Consider the following 24,149-nt stretch of genomic DNA (forward strand, 5'->3'; position numbering starts at 1 on the left):
ATCAGTTGTATGTCCAATATCTCTATGGAATCAGTAGTATTTGCTGGAGTCTATCTTCACCTTCTGGTTCCTCATGGGGTCCGGACGCTTGAAGGGGACCTGGTTTTCATTAGCCAGGTAGATATTCTCCCGAGACTCATTGAGCTCGGTATACACTTTGTACACGGAGAAATATTTTTCCCCTTTCTTCTTCTTTCCCCTTCTGCCTCGAGACTATTCCCTACATTCTTCTTTCTTTTGGAAGGGTTGTCCACAGGGGGTTTTGAGGTCGTAGGATCTACCGAGGTCGAGGCAGAGTTTACGTTTGTTGTTGTAGTTACGAGCTGAGAGGCCATATTCAATGCTGACCTTGCCTCTTCTACATTAACAAACCTTTGAGCTCGTCAATTGAACTAGGTTAAGGACCTCACAGGTTTCCTCTGCATATCTTCCCAGAGAGGGCTTCCAGTCATTACTCCAACTCGGACAGCCATTAAATGGCCACTGTCATCTACGTCACGAGCTTGGGCGACTTCCAAATTAAACCTTGTAAGGTAACTTTTCAATGTTTCATTCGGCTGCTGTCGAACATTGGTCAAGGCAGACACCTCGGGTCTTATTCCAATCATGGCTCTGAATTGCTTCTTGAAATCTCTAGACAACTGGTCCCAAGAAGCAATCGAATGCCTCTAATATTTTTCGAACCAGTTTTTTGCTGGTCCTGTGAGCGAGGCTAGAAATAGCATGCATTTGAGCTCGTAGCCCACATTACTCGCTCTCATAATTGTATTGAACATACTCAAATGACTGTATGGATCGAAATTCCCATCAAATGGCGGGACATGAGGAATTCAGAATCCTTGAGGGAACGGGGCGTTGGAAATATGGGGGGCGAAGGGCTCAAGTTCTTCGTCCCAATCCCGACCCCATTCATTTTGTAAGAGCCTGAACGCTCTTTCCAGTTGTTCAATCCTTTCTTGGACTAGATCCACGGGGGGTCTAACCTAAAGCAGTGGAAACTAGTTATCATTGATCACAACCCCAGTTTCACGCCTCGGCACATGGTTCTTCCGCCCATTAAGATGATCACTCTGGTCGGGATTCACCGGGTTATCGCTCCCCCGATTGTGATTTAGGTGGTCTCGTAAATCTGGGAAATTTCTTCGATTCCCAGTATTTCTGTGTCCCTAGTCATACATACTGACCGATCTAGTGTCTCCCGAGCCTTCACTGACATGGCTTGTCGCGCGGTTATTTCGAGATGGGTTCCTTTCTGGTTGCCTCGTCTCAATAGTATGAGACCAAGAACATTTGTCTTCTCGTGGGTTGGGTACCTTTATGCTCTCTAGTAGCCCCCTCATTCCTATGTTTTTGCCCAGCTCACCTTTCCCTATCACCCCGAGGCGATTGCGTGTTTCTCCGAGTTGGTGAGGGATACCTTATCGGCGATGGTGGGTGCCTTATGTGTGATGGTGGCTGCCATCCATTACGGAGCCTAGAAGGTCCCGAGTTTGCCTGAGCTGGTTCAAGAACGTTTGGCGTGTTACCACGATTTTGGGTCCAAGACTCCGTGGGGACTCGGTTATTCCTAATCTCGGTGGGTACCTCAACAGTTGAGTTGGTAGGAGCTCCAGTCCAAGTACTTCTCCAGGGCCTTGAGGGAGCGGGCTATTCTGCAGGTGGCGGAGGTTGCTCCGTTCTTCGGGTGGCAGCATTTTTGCGAGGTTGCCCACGAGGCCTGCGCGGTGGAACATGAACATCTCGTGGAGGTTGAGCTTGGGCCTCAGGCGGAGGTGGGGGTTGAGCCACCTACGCCTTGGCAGCCAATCTAGCCAGCTCCTCGTTACGTTTCTTGGCCTCCGCCAACTGCTTTCGCAGTTGACGATTTTCAAGCTCCACAATAGGGACATATCGTTCAGGGTTGTAGTTCATGTCCTCATCGTCCTTGGGGGCCAATGGTGCCAGTGGTCCTCGGGAGTCAGAGGACCCACTCCTCTCATCAGGGTCCGAATTCATCATGGGCTGCTTTCCAACACGACAGGGGTAGTCAGCTTCCTCTAAAATTTCCTCCTCAGGAACATTGGAATCATTCGCAACCATAGTTAATTAGGGGAGGCTTTTTCGACTGAATAGACTCACGCACATACTGCTTAATGTTCTCAATGAATGCACCAAACTGTTGACGCCGTTTTTCGTCAACTTAAATCATAGAGCAATTAAACAATGTAAACTATGAAGCAAATGGATGATAAAGAAAATCAAGAAGATTTTTACGTGGTTCAGCAGTTAATTCTGCCTAGTCCGTGAGTCTATGTTATTAAAACATAGAGTTTTCTGGAAATTCTTCAGAGATGAATTACCAAGAGCTTTCTGTCCCGCAATCAGAAATCGATAATTTACAAGTGGTCATTCCTCCTCTATTTATAGGGAAGGTAACAGAGTTCATTCCCACATATTTTGGGAAGATATTATGTATATCAATTCAAATAATGACATTAAATGCAATTTCTCCTATATACATGGAAATGTCCCATAAGAATTGGGAACAGATAACATACTAAATGGTATCCCTTAAATATTGGGATTACACAACAATAAATATGTTCACACGTAACGGGCTATCCCAGGTGACTCATCAGATCTTCGAGATCAGTAATCGGCATTGTGACTGTCAAGACTTATGGAACTGCTACGAACTTGTCACCCAACTTCAAGACATGCTCGGAGTATATAGATACTGTCGAAGTTATCACACCCGAGCTTGCATTTCATGTATCCCAGTGTCGTGCCATTTCAAACTCAGAAAATATCCCTAGGTTACACATCTTCGAGGTCGTTGTTTTTCTTCAGAGATTTTATAGTTGGACCATACAATGTTTTCATACATTTCGAGCTCACACTTGACGAGCCCAGCTTTCGGGGTCATAACCTCTTATCTCGAAATTTGGGTGTAACACGCACGAATTGTATATGAAATATAGTGTTCGTGTAAGCACGAGATCGAACCCAAAGGAGTTGTCTAAAATAAAAAAGAAAACTATGTTAAACCAAAATTAATAAATTCTAACCTATCTCCTAAGATTGATGAGATTTAATGTCATGAACATAAAATAAAAGATTTAAAATAAAGTTATTTAAGAGAATAAAAATAAACCAATAATGATTTGAAAATAAGTGTTAGAAGGAAATATTATTAAGATACTAGAATCCACAAAATGTAAGTTTAATAATACTTATTAGTATATTGATTCCCAAGTTTTAGTGATAGTTAAAATAAGTCAAACTATAATTTTCGAAATAGATTTATAATTTTAAGTACAAATTACTTCTAAAAAGAGAGGATTTTTCATCACTTTTCAAAAAGTATAATTTCAAAGTATCTAATGTGAATCAACCTAATGGAACAACAAAAAATCAAATAACATTATTTATAAATCAAAACATAATATTTTTGTTCTAAGCATTGGATGTGTACAATTTAATGACACGTCTTACACAAACAATATTATGTTTTGCAAAATCAAGAACAAAGTGCATATTATCTAACAATCCAAAATATGAGATATTAAAGATGAAAGACATATATGAAGAAGAAAAATCCATAAACTTTTTTGCATTACAAGGGAAATCAACATACAACATAAATATTATCTAGTTACAAGTAGCTTCATCATGATCTTAATAATCTTATGAAAAAGATTAGAAGCACATAACTAGAATATAAATTACAAAATAAATGAAATACATACTTGAAATGCTCTTGAAAAACCCAAAATGGAAGAGAAAATGGTAGCCAAAAATTAAGCACACCCCAAATGGTCTTGAAAATTCCCTATTTATAGGAAAAATTAGAGTATTAAAATAATCAATTTAAATTCATTAAATTACTTAAATTAATAATAATATAGCAAATAGGGGTAAATTTTAGGGTGTAATGATGATTTTGGGGTAAAATTTGTGGAAACGTTTGGGTCAAAATATAGCATTTTTAGACAAAGGGGACAAGGGGACATTGGGAAATCTATGGGCTCAAGAAGGGGTTGTGGCTACTTGCAGTGGTTTGGGTGGCTGCTGTGATGTTGGGCCGAACTGGCTGAAGAGAGCAGTGGCTGGATTGGGCTTCGAGTGGGCTGGTGAGGTGCCAGGCGTGATGGGCTTCAGTTGGCATGGGCCTAGCTGAAGCAAGGAAGCTTGGGGAGGCAGCTAGCTGGGCGTGGGCCTAGGGCATGTGGGGCTGAGGCACGGGCCTGGTTGTACAGCTGGAGGAAGGCTGCTGGTGGCTGTGTTCGGCTGGGCCTGGAGGCTGCTTCGGTTGGGCCCAAGTGGCTGGGATGCTTGGAGCTGGCTGGGAGGCTGCATGGTGGGCCGGATCTTGGCGTGGGCCGATTGGCTGGGCAGGCCTCCTTGGGCCTAGGGGAGCTTTTCATAAATGCCACATTTTCTTTATTTTTTTAGCTTTAATTATTGTCTCTCCTCTTCTTTCCAAAGTACCAAAATGCAACATTGTTTTCTACAAAATAATCATAAAATAAATTAAAATTAAATACTTTCACTAATAAAATATACCATATAACTTCCATTAAAATATTAATTAAAATTTAATTTACATAACATTTAATTTCAATAAAATCATGTTTTTAGAATTCAAACTAGGGTTTATACATTTTTAGACCCTGTGTTTTGCCTAATTACATGTTTGGACCCTGTGTTTTGACAAATTATTTTTTGAACCCTGTGTTTTGTAAAATGGTTCAAATAGGCCCCTAAACCTGATTTTGATGAATAAAAAATTGAATATAACAACACAGTTATTAGGCAGAATGACTATATTTTTGTTTTGAGTTATTAGTTTGATGAATTATTTGTGATTTTAGTTAAAAAATCAAAATCGGGTTTAGGGGTCTATTTGAACTATTTTAGAAAATACAGGGTCCAAAAAGTAATTTGTCAAAACACAGGGTCCAAACAGGTAATGAAGCAAAACACAGTGTCTAAAAAGGCATAAACCCTTCAAACTAACAACACTAATTTTAAATAATTAAATTACAACATAAAACAATAAAATATCTATAAAAACATAAAAAAAATCTAAAAAATTACAATAAGACTAATAAATACAAAATTGCTTAAAAACTTAATAAATTTCTTAAAAACTCAAAGACTAAGCAACAATTAGCATAAAAAATGTGGTAAAATAACCCTATTTTGTAGAGTTATCAACATACGTCGACGACATAATACCATTAGACAACTAATCTCAACTGGAGTTATCTCGATTGATTATGTGAAGTCAAAAGATAGTGTTGCGGGTTCTCTAACCAAAGGGTTAAACAAGATCAAGTTGAAAAGACATCAGAAGGAATGGGACTTAAGCCCAAAGGAAATTAAGGTCGATATAAAGGAAACCCAACCTAGTTGACTGGAGATCCCAAGATCTAGGTTCAATGGGACAACCTAATTATGGAGACCAAGTAGGATCACTGTGGGGGATTACCCCTACCCATTCCAATGGTGAAACAGTGATGCCCGTTGTAAAAAGAGGTTAAGCTTAAGCTTTTAATGACACTTACGTGTCGAAAGTCCAAGCTGAGTAATGCAGGATTGCTCTTAGATATGAGGTTGCCTATGTGAGAGAACAGTGGGGCCGCTTCGAAGGAGAATTGTGGGGGCTCAATTCTCTAAAACCTCTCGCAAATGTTCACGGCCAAAAATGAACATAACCATAAGAACCGAAACTATGCCGGGAAGATATCTGTGTGAGATATATCATCGTTTACACAAATGACAGAACAGTTCAAAGACATCACGTCTACTGATCAGTTAATAAAGTAGATATATTCTCACAATGGAAGGTTCAAAGACTAACACCCACATATCCTACACAGGTATAGAAATTTATCACCTTGTTGCATCGAGTCGTGTCGAGTCATTATTTCTTAAAGTGGATCAATTTCATTCATGTGGGGGATTGGTGGAAAAAATTGAGTGAATGAGAAACTGATGCCTAAAATGGTAATGATTCAGCAAATCACTTGGGTCAAAGATGAGATTATTAGAATATTGTGTGATTAATTCTTATTAATTTTTAGCAAATCACTTTAGTCAAAGTTGAGGTTATCAAAATATTGTGTTAGTTAATTCTGATTGATTTTTCAAAAAATCACTTTGGGCAACAGCTGATATTACCAGAATATGTGTGATTAATTCTTATTGATTTTCATAAATTAAGATCCCAGATTTGTGAGATATTTGGGCATTAATGCACTTTATTCACACACATTTTCAACTCTCCATGAAGCCTATAAAAGGAGGTTTATCCTCTCATTCTAGGACACATAGATACAGAGTACACACACAATAGTCTTGGTCCCTTTCTCTCTTCATTCATTGTAGTATTTTCTGTTGATAGAGTGAATATTTGTTTCTAGTTCGCCTAAGCAGAGCAATAGTGCTTTCGTCCGGCTGGATAGATATTGTATCCTAGGAAATTGTTGCTCACAAATCATCTAACAATGTTTAGGTAGAGGGGTAATATTGCTTTTAAAAAAAGCGTGTCTCGCGTGTCTCGACTATGATTTATTCGTTATATTGTATTTTTAGGTTTCTATTCTTCAATTAAATATATTAATATATATATATATTTTGTGCTTTAAACATTAAGGATGACAAATCTAAGGGAGACAGAGGAAGTACATTTTACTTGGTCGTTATGTTGCCGATCTGTTCGTAGGCGTCCATCATGTGTTTATTATTATTATTATTATTATTGCTGTTGTTGTTGTTGTTTAAGTGCACATATAGGACGTGGAGCTGAGTGCTCAGCTAGACAAATATAACGTGAGGGTTATCTTTTAATGACAATTTTATGTAGTAGTGTAGATATTGATTTTCAGATGTTTAACTCGAGTTTTTTTTTTTTTTTTTGGGTGCAAAAATACTTCCTATAAAATTTCAAGCATTATAAATTTGTGACAAAACATACATAAAAGTGACGTGTCCTTTAAACATCTACACAAAAATAATAAAATGAAAAATTACTTTAGTAATTGTCAATTTTTAAAAGATTTTCTATTCATTCATCGATTTCAATGTATTACAAAACAAGATAGGATTTTTTTTTTTTTTTTTTTTTTGAGATAATAAGCAAAGATGCCATCAAGTTTGTCTATAGTAGCAATGATGGTATGAGTATTGTGAGAGGACGAATGAAAAAGATTCCGGTTTTATAGAGGGACACATCACCTGGACGGTTTTGTTTGGACGAAATGACTTGTTCACAACCTTTTGAGTTATTATTTTGCAAGGCATAAGATGGAAAGTTTGATGAACCTAATCTGTTCAATTAGAGAATTTCTTCATTAATATTTCTGCCTATAATTTGAAAATTTTCTATCATTATTATTATTATGCTTTTACAAAGAAAAGAAGAAAAAAAAGCATATACACATTAAAAATATGGAAAACTAAAATAATATAATTAATTAACTTCTATTTTGAAGCAGCTGATTTTATGTTATGCAGTTATATTTACCTAAAATTTCTCAACTACCCACTTCCCACGTCTGTCTCTATCTCTCTCTTATTTATATACATCGCATCTCTCTCTGTCTTATTCTTCATTTCTAAAATCAGTACTCTGTATCTTTTACTCTTCTCACTTATATAATAGCTCCAATGGCGGCTCTAAGCTTTTGCTCTAATAACCTCCCAGCTTGTTATCCTAATCCCCTTCACCAAAATCTGATAAACCCAGACACTGCCGTTTTCCCACAAACAAAGAAACAAAGATCATCATCATCATCATCATCACCCACATTGTCGTTTCCAAACACCAACTCTTTCACCAATCATGTGGATCCATTCCTACTCCAAACTACCAATTATAACAATCATCATCAACCATTATTCTTCTCCAACCCCACAAACCACAACCCTTTCTTCTCATCAGCTCTCTCTCCACAACCCCTTTATTCCCCTTTCGAATATGATTACTATAATCCTAATAATAATAATCTCGATTATTCTGGCTACTACGGTATTAATTATTACTCTGATCAACCGGAATACGTGTTCAATAATGATCACGAGCCTTACTTTTCCGTTTTGATTCCGGAGTATGATCATTATCATCACATTGACGATCGACTACTGCTGGCTCCCTTATTACCAGAACAAGTAGTAGTGCCTGATAATCATGATCGAAATCATAATGTGATGATGATTAATAACAATGCTTATAATAATAATTATTGTTATCACGAGCAGGCGGAGATGATGGGGAATGCCAGTACTAGTAATAGTAATGCCGGTGAAGATGCTATTCATCAAGAGTTGAAGAAGAGCAGCAGCAGCAGTAGCAAGGTGGTGTCGCCGCAGAGTATGGCGGCGAGAGAGAGGAGGAGGAAGATAACGGAGAAGACACAGGAGCTAGGCAAACTCATTCCTGGTGGCACTAAGATGACCACTGCTGAAATGTTCCAAGCTGCTTCCAAATATGTCCACTTTTTGAAGGCACAAATCGCCCTTCTTCAGGTAATTTTCCTTGAAATTAAGTGCGTAATTATTTGCAAGATATTAACTTAAAAGTATAATTACTCTTGGTGTGTGATGTTATGTATGTGAATGTCATAATTAAATTGGACATATATACATATTTCTCAATGATAAATGTGTCCACCTTTTTTTATAGCTTTTCCTATTTTGTTTATATATATATATATATATATATTTGCTAACCTAGCTAGCAAGTGAAAGTTGATGAATATTCTCACTTAGCTTATTAATTTTTATACAAAAACAGGAGATGAGTAAGGAAGAGGCATTGAATATCAAAGGACTTGAAGTTTTAGGATCGCCAATTGTTCAGGAGAAGTTGTATTTGGAAGACAAGTGTTTGGTTCCAAAAGAATTTGTTGATCGAGCGAGCAAAGCCAATCAAACCATGTTCACGAATGGTAATGATACAAATGATAAGAAATGAGAATTGAAAATAGACTAATTAGTTTTCGATAAACAATCTAAACTAGCTAATTGTTCGTTTCTGTATTAGTTGTCTTTATTAATTGTTTGTTTGTATTTTCATTAATTGGGCAGAAGTTAATATATAATCTATTTTGTATCATTCATTGTGTATAGTTATTTATCAGTTCTCAATTTTATTTTATTTTTGGTAATATTTTTTCACAAATAACTTATAAGAAAAACATATATAAAAGAAAATGTAAAACATACACATAACGATTCAAAGATAAATGTTTCCATTATTAATAATTATATATAAAAACAATGCATGTATAGTATAGATGACTACATTATGGAACAAGCGTGAGGGTTGTCATCACTGAACATGGAGGTGGCCTGGTCATCAACGATGGTACTGTTCATCTGTTGTTGATAATTGGAATAGTAGCCAAAATCATGAACATTCTGAAAGAACTGATTGGAGGGCACAATCGGGAATATTGAATCATACAAGGTTATTGCTTCACTATCGTTACCCGCCTGATGATGCTGTTGCTGATAGTACTGCTGGACTACGGTGGCGTTGTGTTGATACTCAGGGCTGTACGGCCACATCTCAGCCTTTCTTCCAGTTCTTCTCACTGTCTTCAAAATCTTGTCTTGGTCAGCCCATCCCATTACTGTCACCTTTTGCAAGTTCATGTCCACATCAACTTCATCCACTCCTACACATCATCACACTAATTATTCAACATATACATAAAAATTTTAATTAAATTATCAAGGCAAAATTAATATGTATATATATATATACCTTCTAGGTTTTGAAGAGCCTTCTTTATCTTGCTCTCGCAACCACCACAGTCCATATGAACTATCAACTCCATCTGTGTAAAATCATTTATATTTATCAAGATTTGTTGATTAGGACATGCATGCATGATCGGGCCATATATATATATATATATATACATATATACATATATACACGACTCGATTAGAAAGTATATTTTTGAAGAATATTTGCTCTTAAATGATGACTCTCTAAACGGCTAGCTCAGACATTGATTAATATATAGTAATGCACTTGCACAAAGTATAATCCATGTGAGTGTAACATACTACTTGCTAAATTAGGTGTACTAAATATTTATGAAGTGTGTAATTCAAAAGACATGTAACTTGACAAATATGAAATATGTGACAATAAAAATTACCCTAAAAAAAGTTAGAAGTAAATTAAGCTCAATCTCTCGTAATAATAACACTGTCCGTGGACTGAAAAACTTACACAAATGCCTATAGAATACATGGCATGGTATTGAGATATTGATGTAATTAATTAATTACCGTAGAGTTGGAAGAATTAGTGATCTTGGGTTTCCTTTGCCAACTATACCTCATAATTGTATGCCTTAGTTTCTTCTAACAGAGCTAGACTTGGATACATATATAGCTATTATATTGGCCCGTTATATATAGACAATTTATATGTGCATGAGTGAAGCGAAGCATCTTTATCTTTTTTTCTTTTTCCTTTTTTCCTAATTTTGGTACCAATTTTGCAAGGTAAGCGGGATAAGAAAGAATATTTTATACCCATTAGTCCCCCACACAGCACTATTTACACACACACATGCATATATAATATCTTCTGATCCCAATAATCAACTTGGTTGCTCGGAGATTTTTGGAATAAAGGGCATCGCAAGTGCTTAGAAATTGAAAGGGAGTGCTGGGGGACTAAGGAATATCTCATAGTATGCATACCTTTACTAGAAAGACACTCTCATAAAGAAGCGAATATCTGGGTGGGTCAGATATACTACTATATAAGAAAAAACTAGTCTTCGTTTACACTCACATAACCAAAACATTAATTATTAGATGTTGATTTAACTAGGCAGAACAGACATTCAAGTTTTAGGCTAATTTCAAATGGATTAGATACGATTTTTTTTCAAACAAATTACATCATTTAAATAAAGTAAGATAAACGCAATTTAGGAAACAAAATCTATGTCGGCGACACGTGTGGTTGCAATAGGCTTTCGAAGTCAATTTGTTATAATTAAAAGGCTTACACACATGTGTGGTTGCAGTGGCAATATGAAAGCATAAATGCCCTTTATTGTGAGAGCTAAAGCCAAGATACACACACTCGGTAGATCCAAATTGCAACTTATGTTTGTTGTATGGACGAAGAAAGGGCAAACAAGCACAACCAAAAACATGGAGAGAAGAGTAAGAGGGGTGCTTGGAATAGAGACATTCATAGGGAGATTTATGAAAGGAGAGGAGTAGGGAGGCAATTGGTGAGATACACAGCCCATTGAAAGGCATATGGCCAAAAACGTGACGATTTTTCAACAATAGGGCAAGACCATTTTCAACAATGTCACAATTTTTGTGCTCAACACACTCATTTTGTTCAGGTGTGTGAGGACAAGACAGCACCCATTTTGTTCAGGTGTGTGAGCACAAGACTGTTGGTGTATGATGCCAACTTCCCCCCCCCCCCCCCCCAAAATCTGTTTGGAGCTTCTTTATTTTAGCATTAAATTGTATTTCAATGTGAGAATATATTAATTCAAAAGGAACAGAAGTTCTTGACTATAAAGGAAAAGGTAGTTTATGGCTTTGAGCCATTTGACAGGCATTATAAAATGAAAAATCTGACACAGGGAAGACATTACAAGATTGTAAAACACTTTTAACAACAGGAAGAGAGAGATGGCTGAGACGGTTATTATTGAGACCATTGAATTGCTATAGTTATTGTTGTTTGTAACCGTGCCTATATTTAGGAGGTATATTTAGGAGGTTTGTTAATTGTTTAGGTGCGGGAAGTCTGGTGGGCTAGTTTGTGGGTTTGTAACGTTAGGTGGTATCTTGTGTGTATATATATATATATATACTAATGTATAGATGAATGATAGAGAAGAGAAATATATAAGTTTTGAGTGATAAAACTTATCATGGTATCAGGAGCGAGAAAAGATCTTAGGGAATATTAAACAATTTTTTTTACAGGTCTAACACCATAAGAGATTATGGCTGAGAAGATTGGTGGCAACAGTGGTAAAGGCGAGAAGCAAGTCGACTTGATATTTTTTCTGGGCTCAAGTGACAATCCTGGCAATGTGATTACACCAATCCAGTTGCGTGGTTCAAATTATGATGAATGGCAAGGGCCATTCAAACCTCGTTTCAAGCAAAGGGAAAATAAGGTTTTGTGGAAGGGAAAGTCTCAAAACCAATGACACTTGAGAAACTGGAGGACTGGGCCGCAGTCCATTCAATGCTCGTAGCATGGTTGCTAAACACTATTGAGCCCTCACTGCATTCTACTCTTTCCTATTACGATGATGCAAAATCCTCGTGGACTCATCTCAAGCAACATTTCTGCTTTGTGAACGGGACTCGTATATGCCAATTAAAGGGATCTCTAGGAGAATGCAAGCAAGGCAAGGACTAAGAGGTATCGGTCTACTTTGGCTGTCTATCTCGTATTTGGGATGAACTTGTGACTTATATCAAAAAGCCAACTTTCACATATGAAGGATGTAGAGGTGATATCAACAAACAAGTGACTGATTTGCTTGCCGAAGACTATCTGCATCATTTTCTTATTGGTCTAGATGGAGCTTATACAACGATTCGCTCCAATTTTCTTTCTCAGGATCCATTACCAAACATTGATCAATCATACCAGCGAGTTATACAAGATGAAAAGTTGCTGCGAGGAGAGTCTTCCACTCATCCAAACCATGGCAATATCATGGCTTTTTGCTTTACACTCGATGTGCGAGGTAAAACTAAATTTGTGGATAACTCTGACAAATTTTGTACTCACTGCAACATAGAAGGCCACGATGACAGCTCATGTTTTCAGCTCCATGGGTTCCCTAAGTGGTGGGAGGATCGTCCTTGGGGTGGACGTGGACCAGGTCATGGCGGCGTAACAGCAGGAAGAGGAGCAGGATGTTCTATCGGGCTTGGCAGGGCACCCACAACACACCTGTATGCGCCAATAAAGCGGCAGTTGGTACCAATAGCAACGGTGCTAAGGGTGGGTAGTCTCATGCACCACCGAACTTGATTGAGGAAGCAGGTATCTCAGGCCTTACTCCGGTATCTCATTGTGATTTGTGGGGATCTTATTGAACTCCTTCTTCATGTGGGGCACAATATTACTTGACAATTGTTGATGATTATTCGCGTGTAGTTTGAGTTTATCTATTATGCAATAAAACTGAGATTGAGACTATGTTTATGAATTTTGTTGCATTTTTTGATAGACAATTTGACAAGAAAATAAAGATAGTTCGCAGTGACAACGTCACCGAATTTAATTGTCTGCGTTATTATTTTTTAAAGCAAGGGATTGTGTTTGAGACATCATGTGTAGGTACTCCACAACAAAAATGGGGGAGTTGAAAGAAAACATCAACATATTATGAATGTGGCATGAGCACTTCGATTTCAGGGTCATTTACCAATGAAATTTTGGGGGGAATGTGTGTTGGCAGTGTGTTATTTAATTAATCATACTTCGTCTAGTGTGCTTAATTGTATGACACCTTATGAAAAATTATTTGATAAAATCCCTAAATTTTATAACATGAAAATTTTTGGTTGCTTATGTTATGCCCATTATCAACGTTGTGACGGGGATAAATTTGCTAGTAATAGTCGAAAGTGCATATTTGTGGGATATCCCTATGGAAAAATGGGATGGAAATTGTATGATTTGGAATCAAGATAATACTTTGTCTCTAGAGATGTGAAATTTTATGAGCATGAATTTCCTTTTTCTGCGCAACATGACCCCACTCATTCTCCTTCTCCCATTGAGTATATTGCTGATGATATTGATTCATCCCATGGGGTGGGCATACACAGCTCCGGGGGGATGCATGGGGTAAGTGTGAGTGGTGTGGATGGTGAGGCTGCCACCACCCACAACATGGATGGGGGTGATGTTGTGGTGGTGCCAGATGATGATGTGGAGCTAGGGGAGTTAGAGGTGGCTCTTGCAAGGAAGGACAATGTGGAATCAGAAATGGGAAGGGGGATGAGAAAGAAGATCCCAACGAGTCACTATAAGGATTTTGTTACCCATACAATTCAAGAAGTAAAGTCCTCAGAAAGTTCATCTGCCCAACAACATGCCTCAGGTACTCCTTACCCTATTACTTACTTTGTATCTTCTGGACGTTTTTCTCCTCGACATTGAAATTTTGTTGCAACTATGATAATAGGAAAAGAACCTAAAATTTTTAAGGAAGTCGTCAAAGATTATGGTTGGCGTGATACTATGAGCAATGAGATAAGTGCCTTGGAAGAGAATGAGACATGGGTTATGGAGAAAATGCCCCTCGAGAAGAAAGCACTCGGAAGTAAATGGGTATACAAAATCAAACATCATTCTGATGGGAGCATCAACCGGTTGAAAGCGGGACTTGTTATCTTTGGAAATCATAAGATAGAGGGAATCGATTATGATAAAACATTTGCCCCAATGGAAAAAATGGTGACTGTCCATACCTTCTTGGCAGTGGCGGCTATTAAAAAATGGGATGTGCATCAGATGGATGTGCACAACGCTTTTCTCCATTGTGACTTGGTGAGGAGGTGTATATGAAGGTACCTCCAGTTTTTAAAAACGCTAACCCAAATTTGGTTTTGTAGATTGAAAAAGTCGTTATACGACTTAAAACAAGCTCCTCATTGTTGGTTTGCTAAGTTGGCTACGGCATTGAAGCGATATGGATTTGTTCAATCCTATTCAGATTACTCGCTCTTTACATTGCACAAGGGAGAAATACAGATCAATGTGCTAGTCTATGTGGATCACTTAATTATTTCAGGGAATGATAGTACCGGCTTGAAACTCTTTAAAGCTTACTTAAGTTCATGCTTTCATATGAAGGATTTGGGAATCTTAAAATATTTTTTGGGTTTGGAGGTCGCCCATAATCCAAAGGGGATTTATCTCTGCAAGCGAAAATATACGTTGGAAATCATTGAAGAAACATGTTTATTAGGTGCCAAGCCTGCAAATTTTCTAATGGAACAACACCATAAGATAGCATTGGCTTCTGGTATGCCTCTTCATGATTCGGAACCCTATTGAAGACTTCTAGGGCAGTTGATTTATTTGTTTGTGACTAGAACTGATCTTTCTTATTTTGTGCACATTTTGTCTCAGTTTATGGAACAACCTCGTGAAGAGCATTGGGAGGCAGCCTTAAGGGTTGTTCAATATTTGAAGAAACATCCAGGAAAAGGTATTCTCCTTCGGTCTGATAGTAAATTGATCTGGGAGGGATGGTGTGATTCAGATTGAGCGAGTTGCCCACTTACGCGTCGTTCTTTGACTGGATGGTTGGTATTACTTGGTCATTCTCCAATGTCTTGGAAAACTAAGAAACAACACACAATATCTCGTTCGTCTGCAGAGGCTAAGTATCGCTCAATGGCAACCACTACGTGTGAGTTAAAATGGCTCAAACAGTTACTTGGTGATTTGGGAGTTAATCATTCCCAAGGGATGCGATTATATTGTGACGGTCAATCTGCATTACATATCGCTCAAAATCCAGTATTTCATGAATGAACGAAGCATATCGAAGTAGATTGTCATTTTGTTCGTGATGCAGTGATGGCAGGAACCATTTGTCCCTTATATGTTCCTACAACTGTACAACTGGCAAACATTTTTACAAAGGCCTTGGGAAAAGCACGATTTGAGTTCCTTCTTCGCAAGTTGGGCATTCGCGATCTTCATGCTCCAACTTGAGGGGGGTACTGAGACCATTGAATTTCTATAGTTATTGTTTGTAACCGTTCCTATATATATTATTGTTTGTAATTGTGCCTATGTTTAGGAGGTATGTTAATTGTTTGTAACGTTGGGTGGTACCTTGTATATATATTGATGTATAGATGAATGGTAGAGAAGAGAAATATATAAGTTTTGAGTGATAAAACTTATCCATTATGCCAAACTTGAAGAGAAGTGGACTGGGCAATAAGAGCGTGAATTGGAGTAGCGGAAGAGGAAAGAGGCGAAGAGATAGGTAAAGCGAGTTTGTAGAGACCATTTTCAAGATGTCCTTGAGCAAGGATGGCCTTCGAGAGGAGGTCTGTCACAAGAAAAAAGAAGGATATATTCAGCAGATGCTTTGTTCTAAGAACAGAGTTTAGTGACAAAATTAATTATTTAGCAATAGAAGGAGTATGAAGCACATGAGAAAGATGAAGAGGTCGAGAGAAAGTAGGCAGCACAACATTACCAATATGAGAGATTCCAATGGACTTATCATTACCTACCATGACTTGGTCAGTACCAGTGAAGGGATGAGCCTCGTCTAAATGGCCAAATTTCAGCGTAAGTGGTGAGAGAGGCACCAGAATCCATATACCGCCGCGTGAGATGAGGGGATAGTCGTGGTGACAAAAGTAGAGGTTGAGGGAGGAGGTGCAGAGAGATGAGGTCGAGGGGAAGGGGTGTAGGGAGGTTGAAAAGAGAAGTTGGCACGTTTGTAGCCAGTAAGGGCAGTGTAACCAAATTTGACACAGATTTGACATTGAGGTTTAGGACCAGAAGAAGAAGAGTGAGTAGACCAAGGAAGTGAATGAGGAGAAAGGATAGGTGATTTGCCAAGAATACCAGGGAAAATGGGAGGCGATTGTGTGAGGGGAAAACAAGAGGGAAAGTGTTAGTGGGAGGAAAAGGAGAGAAAGGTTTGGAAGGAGTCTTGGGATATTTCTGTTTGGATTTTAAGGTGGGAAGTTGTGAGAGATTAGCGTAGGCAAACTCAAGTTGTTAGGAAGCCATACGAGAGGTAAGGAAAAATCACAAGTAAGAAGGAGATTTTGAATTTCCTCAAGAGAGGGTTTATTGGCACGAGTTGCAATGGAGGTAAAAAACCCATCATATTCCTCACCCTAACCTTTAAGAGTGTAGGAGAATTTATCCATGTAAGACAGAGGCTCACAAATAGCAACATATTTGTCAAAAATATCTTTAAGTTGATTGAGATAATTGGAAATAGAGATACCCAATTTCTTGATACGTTGGAGTTGAGTGCACAGACTGAGGTGGCAATAGAAGGAGACTCATAGACCTGATTCAAGGTAGACCAGATCTTACAAGTAGTAGAATAGTGAACAATCTTACCAATCATCGCAGGAGTGAGAGATGAGTAGATCCAATACATAACCAGTTGATTTTGTCGTTCCCAGGCCGTGTACAGTGGGTTAGGGTCAGTGCAAGCATCATCAAGAAATTTCTGAGGAATGGGTTGTGTGCCTTCAAGAAACTCTTCTGAGACATTAGCGATTACAACATTGTGAAGCTAGTTTTTCTAAAGCAAGAGATTTGTATCTTCAAGTTTGATGGAAAGGGGTTGGGTAAGGAAGGTAAAAGTAGAAGACGAGGAAGAAGAGGAAGAGGATTCAGGTTGGGTAGTAAGCACAGAGGTAGAAGTGGGGGTTGGAAGAGGAGTTGGTGGGGTATGCTCGTCGGTGGTTGACATTTTGGGCAGAGGCCAAAAAAGGCGTCTGATACCATAAATTTATACTATGTATAGAAAAGGTTGGATGAATAATCATCTCAAATTGAGGTGGTACTATTACTCAAGTATATAAAGTGAAAATATACAAAATGTGAGGACAGATGTCTATATATTACAAGATCACAGAATACTATACATAACAAACTAAATAATAGAAAAATAATCGTGTACACTATGACTCACGATCAGTATATACATCTAACTTATCAATAATAAATTGTCATCACAATAGTTTTTTTATATCAAAAAAATCAGGAAATTATAAAATTTAATTCACAATAAATTTTAATTAAAAGCACAAAATTCAAAAAAACTAAAAATACATTAATAGTTAATCCAAAAATATTATACTTGATGTTGCTGAAGGTTCTTAATCAATGAAATACATTTTATTAAAAAAAAATATATATTTGATCATTAAGATTATTTTTAGTTACTAGTTACACCAATTAATTAAAAATTGGAAAGTATAATTGGGATTTCTAAATTACTTCCAATTACATGGCTACTATGTAATTACCTGTTAAACAAACATACTTATTCTCGTAAATACCACAAATTACATCTAATTTCAATTACAAAGGTGGCTTTCCAAATGACTATTTTACTTATTTTTGTAAATTAATGATGACAGTGACTATTCTACTTATCCTTGCGTCTTTGTAAAAAATAACTATATATTGAGAAATAAAAAATATGTTTCCAATTAGAATGTTTCCAACAATTCCACTATAATGTACATTATACAATCGAGTATGTGTATTTCAATCTAACTAAAAAATTAAAATAATACTCGTTATAAAATAAACCGTAAATAATAATTAAATTTAAAAATAGATAAGTTAAATTATTGCCATGTTAGCAGATGTCAGCAGATATGTCTAAAGCAGGCGGTGGAGACACTGGCGATGATTCTCCATCAGATCCTATTTGGATTCCGACTTCATGCAAATTAGGTAGTTTTATTTTTCTTTTTGTTATTCCACCAATGTGTTTATTGTAAATATATTAATGTTCTCCTTTTTTTTTATTCAAAACAAATACAGCAGCCTCAACTAAGAGAAAGAGTCGTGGCAGTGGTACTAGAAAAGATCTAGATGAGACAAAAAATAGAAAACCGCTAGAAGCACTATTTGACCAGTGCTCATACAAGGTTGTGGGGGGTGAGCATGTTGTTTTTGTCTGCCTCGTGGACACCTAGGTCACTTCAAAGGTTCCTAGACATTACGATTCATGAGTATTAGTGCCTCAACAATACAAGGACCCAATCCTTACTAGTATCAAGGTAAATAATTTTTTTTTTTTAAATCTGCCTTTGTTATATCATATTATTAATATGTTTATTTTTCAATGTAGTATTATTATCAAATACATGGTCATGAGGATTATGAGAAGTGTCTAGAGGGTATTGATCAAGAGATGAAAGATTGATACTATGATAGGAAAGCAAAAAGACGTGCGCACTTGAAAAGTTACTACGAAGGATCTTATGATTGAGGCAAGGTCCTCGACCACCCACCCAAGAATGTTAAAAAAGAGCATTGGAAGCAGAATTGTGAATTATTTACAAGTCAAAATTTATTGCGTGCTCCCTAAAGAATAAGGAAAATCAAAAGAAGACGAAGTATCCTACAACGCAGGGTATAAAATCATTAGCGACCATCCATCACAAAAGAGTAAGAGAAAGTGTAAATGTCAACACAATTATTTTCTATTAAGTTATATAGTCTGTAACATTTTGTTTATATTTTTTAGGCGAACCTGGGCCTTACTGAGTCATGGAAGTAATACCATTGGAAGAAAGAAAAAATTAGTTTTGTCAATGACGACACTCACCAAGATTATGTAAGTTTAAATTATGTTTTTTTTTTTAAATCGTAGAGTTATTTATGTTTGTTCTCTCTCACATTTCCTTAAAACAAGAAATATTGGAAGTTGATTTTGAATTACAAAGCCAGTAACCATTCGCCTCCGCTTCCAATGATGATAGTTCAACAACAATTGATCAGATGGAGGTGCTACAAAATGTATTGGGTCGAAGGCGCAGTCACGAGTGAGGATTGGGCCGCAAATTGAAGTGGTTGAGGTCATCATCTACCCAACGCTCTCAACACACCCAGTCTCAGGCGCCTCATTAACAATCATTATAAGACTACTGTAATTTGGTGAATGTTGCAAAATCTTTGATTGAACAAATCAATTTCTTGTCTCAATATCTACTACCTGAAGCTCGTCGTCCACCGAATGTTCAGATATCGCCTATGTATTAGAACATTATTGGGAGGAATGCAGATTCGTTGTCTTAACCTCCACAACATTCACCGTCTCAACCTTTGGCCCATATCGACATATTTGCAGCCTCATCTTCTCAACCTGATGCTCCAGCCTATCTCTCCATGTACAGGACAACATCACCACAACCTATGGCACCTATTTATATGAAGCAACAACATTACCTTATCTATGGCCAATGACATCGTCATCGCTAGAGTTGGAAATTCGTGTAAACGTGTTAGAGTCATGTCGACATGATTATGACATGACACGATTAAGGTAACCACAAACACGACATGATTATTAAACGTGTCAAAAATATGAACACGCCACGATTATTAAACGGGTCAACATGACACGAACACAAAACAACACAATAACACAATTATGACACGATTAATGTGTCATGACACAATATAAAATTGACATAATTAATCATAACTATATGAAAAAATCATAAAACCTATGAAAATTATTCATGTTGACATAATAATGACACGAAACGATTATTAAACGGGTCAACACGATTATGACACGACACGATTTAGGTAAACACAAACACGACATGATAATTAAACGTGCCAAAAACCCAAACATGAAAATGAACACGATTATTAAACGTGTCACCAAACTCATTTATTTTCGTGTCGTGTCGTGACCCAAATTGCCACCCCTAGTCATCGCAACCGCTGTATCCCTACATGTATAGAATAGGATCGTTGACATTACCTCCACCATATTTGTGGCCAATGTTGCCACAGCCACCGCAATCGTGGTAAGAAAACTGTATGGAGGACGACACAACTAATTTAGGAAATTAGATTTAAATTATTGTTAGTTAATTGTTACATTATATTATCAATATTTGTTATCTTAATGAACTAATCTGGATATTTAATATAATATTTAATTTTCAAATATTTATTTTTTATTAATTTAATTTTCAAATATTTTTTAAAAATTTAATTTTTAATTATTAAAAAAATATTTTTTTAATTATTTTATAAAATAATAAAAATTATTAGGGGCAACAATCGTCTACCCTAATAATCAAATGTTAGGGGCGACGAGCAAGTATCAACGGCGATATGTCATCGCAAAATACAACAATGTATCGCCACATCTGGTAAAATTTGCAGCGATTTTTCAAATATCAGGGATGACAGTCGAGGTCATCGCTAATGTGAATTATTAGCGTCGACGTCACTACAAGAAAAAGACTCTACAACGATGACATCTATTGCGACAACTCTAAAGTCATCACTATATGTAGTCGAACTCCACGAAAAAATCATGTTTTTAATTTATTAAAATAAATAAGCTATAGCGACAACATGTCATCGTTGTAGGGTGCCATGAATTTAGAGGGAAAAAGAGGCAGGAACTGACTCTACGGCGATGACATGTCGTCGATGTAGAGTCCTCGACGAAAAAAACAGAGGGAAATAGATTTACGAAGGGAACTTGACCGCCAAAAGTTGGTTGTCAATTTTCACTCCCTTGTTGTAACGTCCTAATTTCTCATAGATTACGGAGAACACAGCATTGGATCATAATTAAAATATTTCTCCTTTATTGAATAAAAACTTGAAAATAAATACATGGATCCATGGTTTTTACGAAAATAAAATAATTTTCTTTAACATAAAAATGAGCAACATTTAAATAAAACTTTAAATTAGCATGCTTTATAAAAAAAAAAAAAATAACCCCGCTTGATCTTCCTCGACTATATGGTCCCCACGAGTACATCACGAAGCTCTTAAGTCCACTCGACACCAACCTTTCTATCCTTAATTTCCTGAAATAACAACATCATAAGGTGTAAGCTTCTAAGCCCAGTAAGGAAAATACAAACAAGAGTTAGTCATATAATCAAACATAACATAAATTCACAAGAGTCATACAAACACAAACGTCTAGGTCATATCATAGCTTAAGTCATAATTCTATGTCACAATCTAAGTCATAAATCATAGGTCATAAGTCATAAGTCAAAGATCATAAATCATAGGTCATAAATCATAATCATAACTATAGGTCATAGGTCATAATAACAAGTCAGATATAATAAAAAGATAAGTGCTTATACAGGGGGTGGCAATTAAGCCCTGGACAAAAAGTCTGTCATACACCGGACATCACTTAGGTCCGTCATAAAATTTTGGCAACCGAGCCTACCGGACATAGTCTGTCATACATCATTGGACACCTTAGGTCCAGACACACTTACCCCTTTATTGTACCTAAAATGTTAGGTCATACAAACATAAACTATTTCATAAACTACATAAACTAATTCATAATACCAAACTATCTAATTTTCCTTACTAAAAATTGGAATATTGAAGACAAGAGCAGGATTGGAAACTCCTAAAACCAAACATAAGAAAACCATAAGTTTTTAAAGAAATGAAGTTGAAGAGAAGATCTAAACCATCGATATAAGAACTTACCGAAAAATTTATGTTTCAAAGGAATTGAACACCTAACCAAAAGTCACTATCACAAGTTAGGATTTGAAGAAAAATGAAAGAATAATAGAAACTATAGTGAACTAAACCTGAAGATAACGAATACCTTGGATAGCTTAAAAACTCGATCTATACCTCAAACACTGAAATCACACAAAAAACTTACTTCCCAAGTGTTTATAAAAGCTTTAGATTTGAAAGCTTTAACCCCAAAACCCTAGTGTTTCTCTCTAGAATGAACTTAGCAGCTTGGAGGCTCTGAACTGTGCTTGAATGATAAATAAAATGGCTGAGTGAAGGGTCCTATTTATAGAGTTCAAGGAGTGAAACTAACTCCTTTAAAATGAATAAATAAATGATTAAAAATGAATAAATTTGAATTATCTGTTCAACAGATGCCCAGAACTCGGTCAAAAACATTCAGGAACGAGTCAAGGTTGTTGAGGGCTGTTTTTAGTTCAAAATTCTACGAAAATTCAAAAATTGGTCATTGGAGCCGATATATCCCCTAGGGTAGGCGATATATCGCCCCTACCATGATATCGAGGGTCCATGATTTCGTTGGTGCGAAGTGAACGTGTTTTCCGTATCAATCATAGGCGATATATCGACCCTTATAGCTGCAATATATCAGCATATGCTGATATTTCAAACACGTTTTTGCACATTTCAGAATAATTTGAAATTGATTAAAACTACTTTGACTGAGTAAAATGTGATCCTAACACATAATGGAAGGTTCCAGAGCTTCTAGATCTTTCTTTTAATTAAATTATTCATCAAAAATACTTACATCCTTAATAAACATGCTTGTGACAAGTGTCACGTTCTTAATTATTCTATCTAAACCTTAGGTTATAATAAATAATATTCTTAGGACTATATTCATTAATCAAACCTTATGATAAAATTAATATTTCTAAACCATAGGTTAAGCTTATAAAATCCATAACTATTTCTACGAGTCTCTAACTAAATCCCGGCTTTGACCAATATCCACGAAAAAATTATATAGCTACTACTACTACTGCTGCTACCACTATCTAGCAAAGTAAAATTCAGGGACGCTACACTTTTCGTCGCTATAGAGACCCATTTAACCGAGTGAGTAGTTAAAATATTAGTCTATAGCGACGTTAGGATCCAAAAAAATGGAGGGAAAGTCGACTGCCAAAAATTTCAGTCAAAATTTGTCTTCCTATCACTACTACAAAATTGGGCTTTCCCGACACCCAACCACGATAGTTAATAGAGTTGATTGTCGTAATTGCCTAGCAGGACTGTATGCCGACAGTTAAAAACTGTAGGCACAGAGACCAACGCCGACAGCTAATAACTGTCACCATTGCTTTTGACTGTTGATATTGACCCCAACGCCGACCGTTCATAAAAGTCCAATGCCGACAGTTAAACGTTGTCGCTATTGACCATAACGCCGACAATTAATAAAAGTCTAATGCCGACAGTCATAAAATGTCACCAAAATTCAAATAAAAAATTGAAAAATATAATAAATGAATAATATAATTTTAAAAATAAACTAAACTATGGAAATATATATTTATAAAAATTATTATTTATTAAAAACTTTTAAAACTAGATTTTTTTTGTTTCTAAATTTTTCATATTATTAACTTTTGTATTTATAATAATTTTTATATCAAAATTTAAATTTATTATTCTTTAACATATTTATAAAATTAACTATATTATTCTTTAAAATATTTATAAAATTTGTATTAGTTAAAAAAAAGTTGTTTTATTAATTGGAAAAATATTGTAAAAAAAATTAATATATAAATTTATTAGTTATGATTTTTTTAATATATATATATGTTTAAATATATTTTTTATAAAGTAGTAACGTATTGGAGCA

General features: G+C 36.3%; 2 protein-coding genes across 3 annotated transcripts; one reads left to right on the forward strand and one right to left on the reverse strand.

Annotated features, from left to right (window-relative positions):
- The first annotated feature begins 7,653 nt into the window (after window positions 1-7,653).
- LOC133799606 (transcription factor bHLH52-like) lies at window positions 7,654-8,959 on the forward strand. Its single transcript, XM_062237606.1, has 2 exons — window positions 7,654-8,511; window positions 8,780-8,959. Exons 1-2 carry the CDS (start codon window positions 7,654-7,656, stop codon window positions 8,957-8,959), a joined length of 1,038 nt encoding a protein of 345 aa, XP_062093590.1.
- Window positions 8,960-9,213: 254 nt separating this feature from the next.
- LOC133800526 (heavy metal-associated isoprenylated plant protein 28-like) lies at window positions 9,214-10,415 on the reverse strand. Of its 2 annotated transcripts, none has more exons than XM_062238519.1 (3): window positions 10,291-10,415; window positions 9,755-9,827; window positions 9,214-9,665 (listed from the first exon to the last, which is right to left on the reverse strand). In XM_062238519.1, exons 1-3 carry the CDS (start codon window positions 10,342-10,344, stop codon window positions 9,286-9,288), a joined length of 507 nt encoding a protein of 168 aa, XP_062094503.1. In that variant the 5' UTR covers window positions 10,345-10,415; the 3' UTR covers window positions 9,214-9,285. The 2 variants fall into 2 exon arrangements, with proteins under 2 accessions (XP_062094503.1, XP_062094504.1); XM_062238520.1 differs by having other exon boundaries at window positions 10,340-10,379.
- Window positions 10,416-24,149: the final 13,734 nt, after the last annotated feature.

The sequence above is a fragment of the Humulus lupulus genome, chromosome 9 (assembly GCF_963169125.1).
Source record: "Humulus lupulus chromosome 9, drHumLupu1.1, whole genome shotgun sequence".
NCBI classification, from domain to species: domain Eukaryota; kingdom Viridiplantae; phylum Streptophyta; class Magnoliopsida; order Rosales; family Cannabaceae; genus Humulus; species Humulus lupulus.

Bases quoted from the DNA above. Each gene is read 5' to 3' on its own strand.
- LOC133799606 (XM_062237606.1), top strand. From the start codon at position 7,654: ATGGCGGCTCTAAGCTTTTGCTCTAATAACCTCCCAGCTTGTTATCCT. The intron at 8,512-8,779 runs GTAATTTTCCTT...ATACAAAAACAG, and splicing joins CACAAATCGCCCTTCTTCAG to GAGATGAGTAAGGAAGAGGC.
- LOC133800526 (XM_062238519.1), bottom strand. From the start codon at position 10,344: ATGAGGTATAGTTGGCAAAGGAAACCCAAGATCACTAATTCTTCCAAC. The intron at 9,828-10,290 runs GTAATTAATTAA...GATTTTACACAG, and splicing joins CTAATTCTTCCAACTCTACG to ATGGAGTTGATAGTTCATAT. The intron at 9,666-9,754 runs GTATATATATAT...GATGATGTGTAG, and splicing joins GGCTCTTCAAAACCTAGAAG to GAGTGGATGAAGTTGATGTG.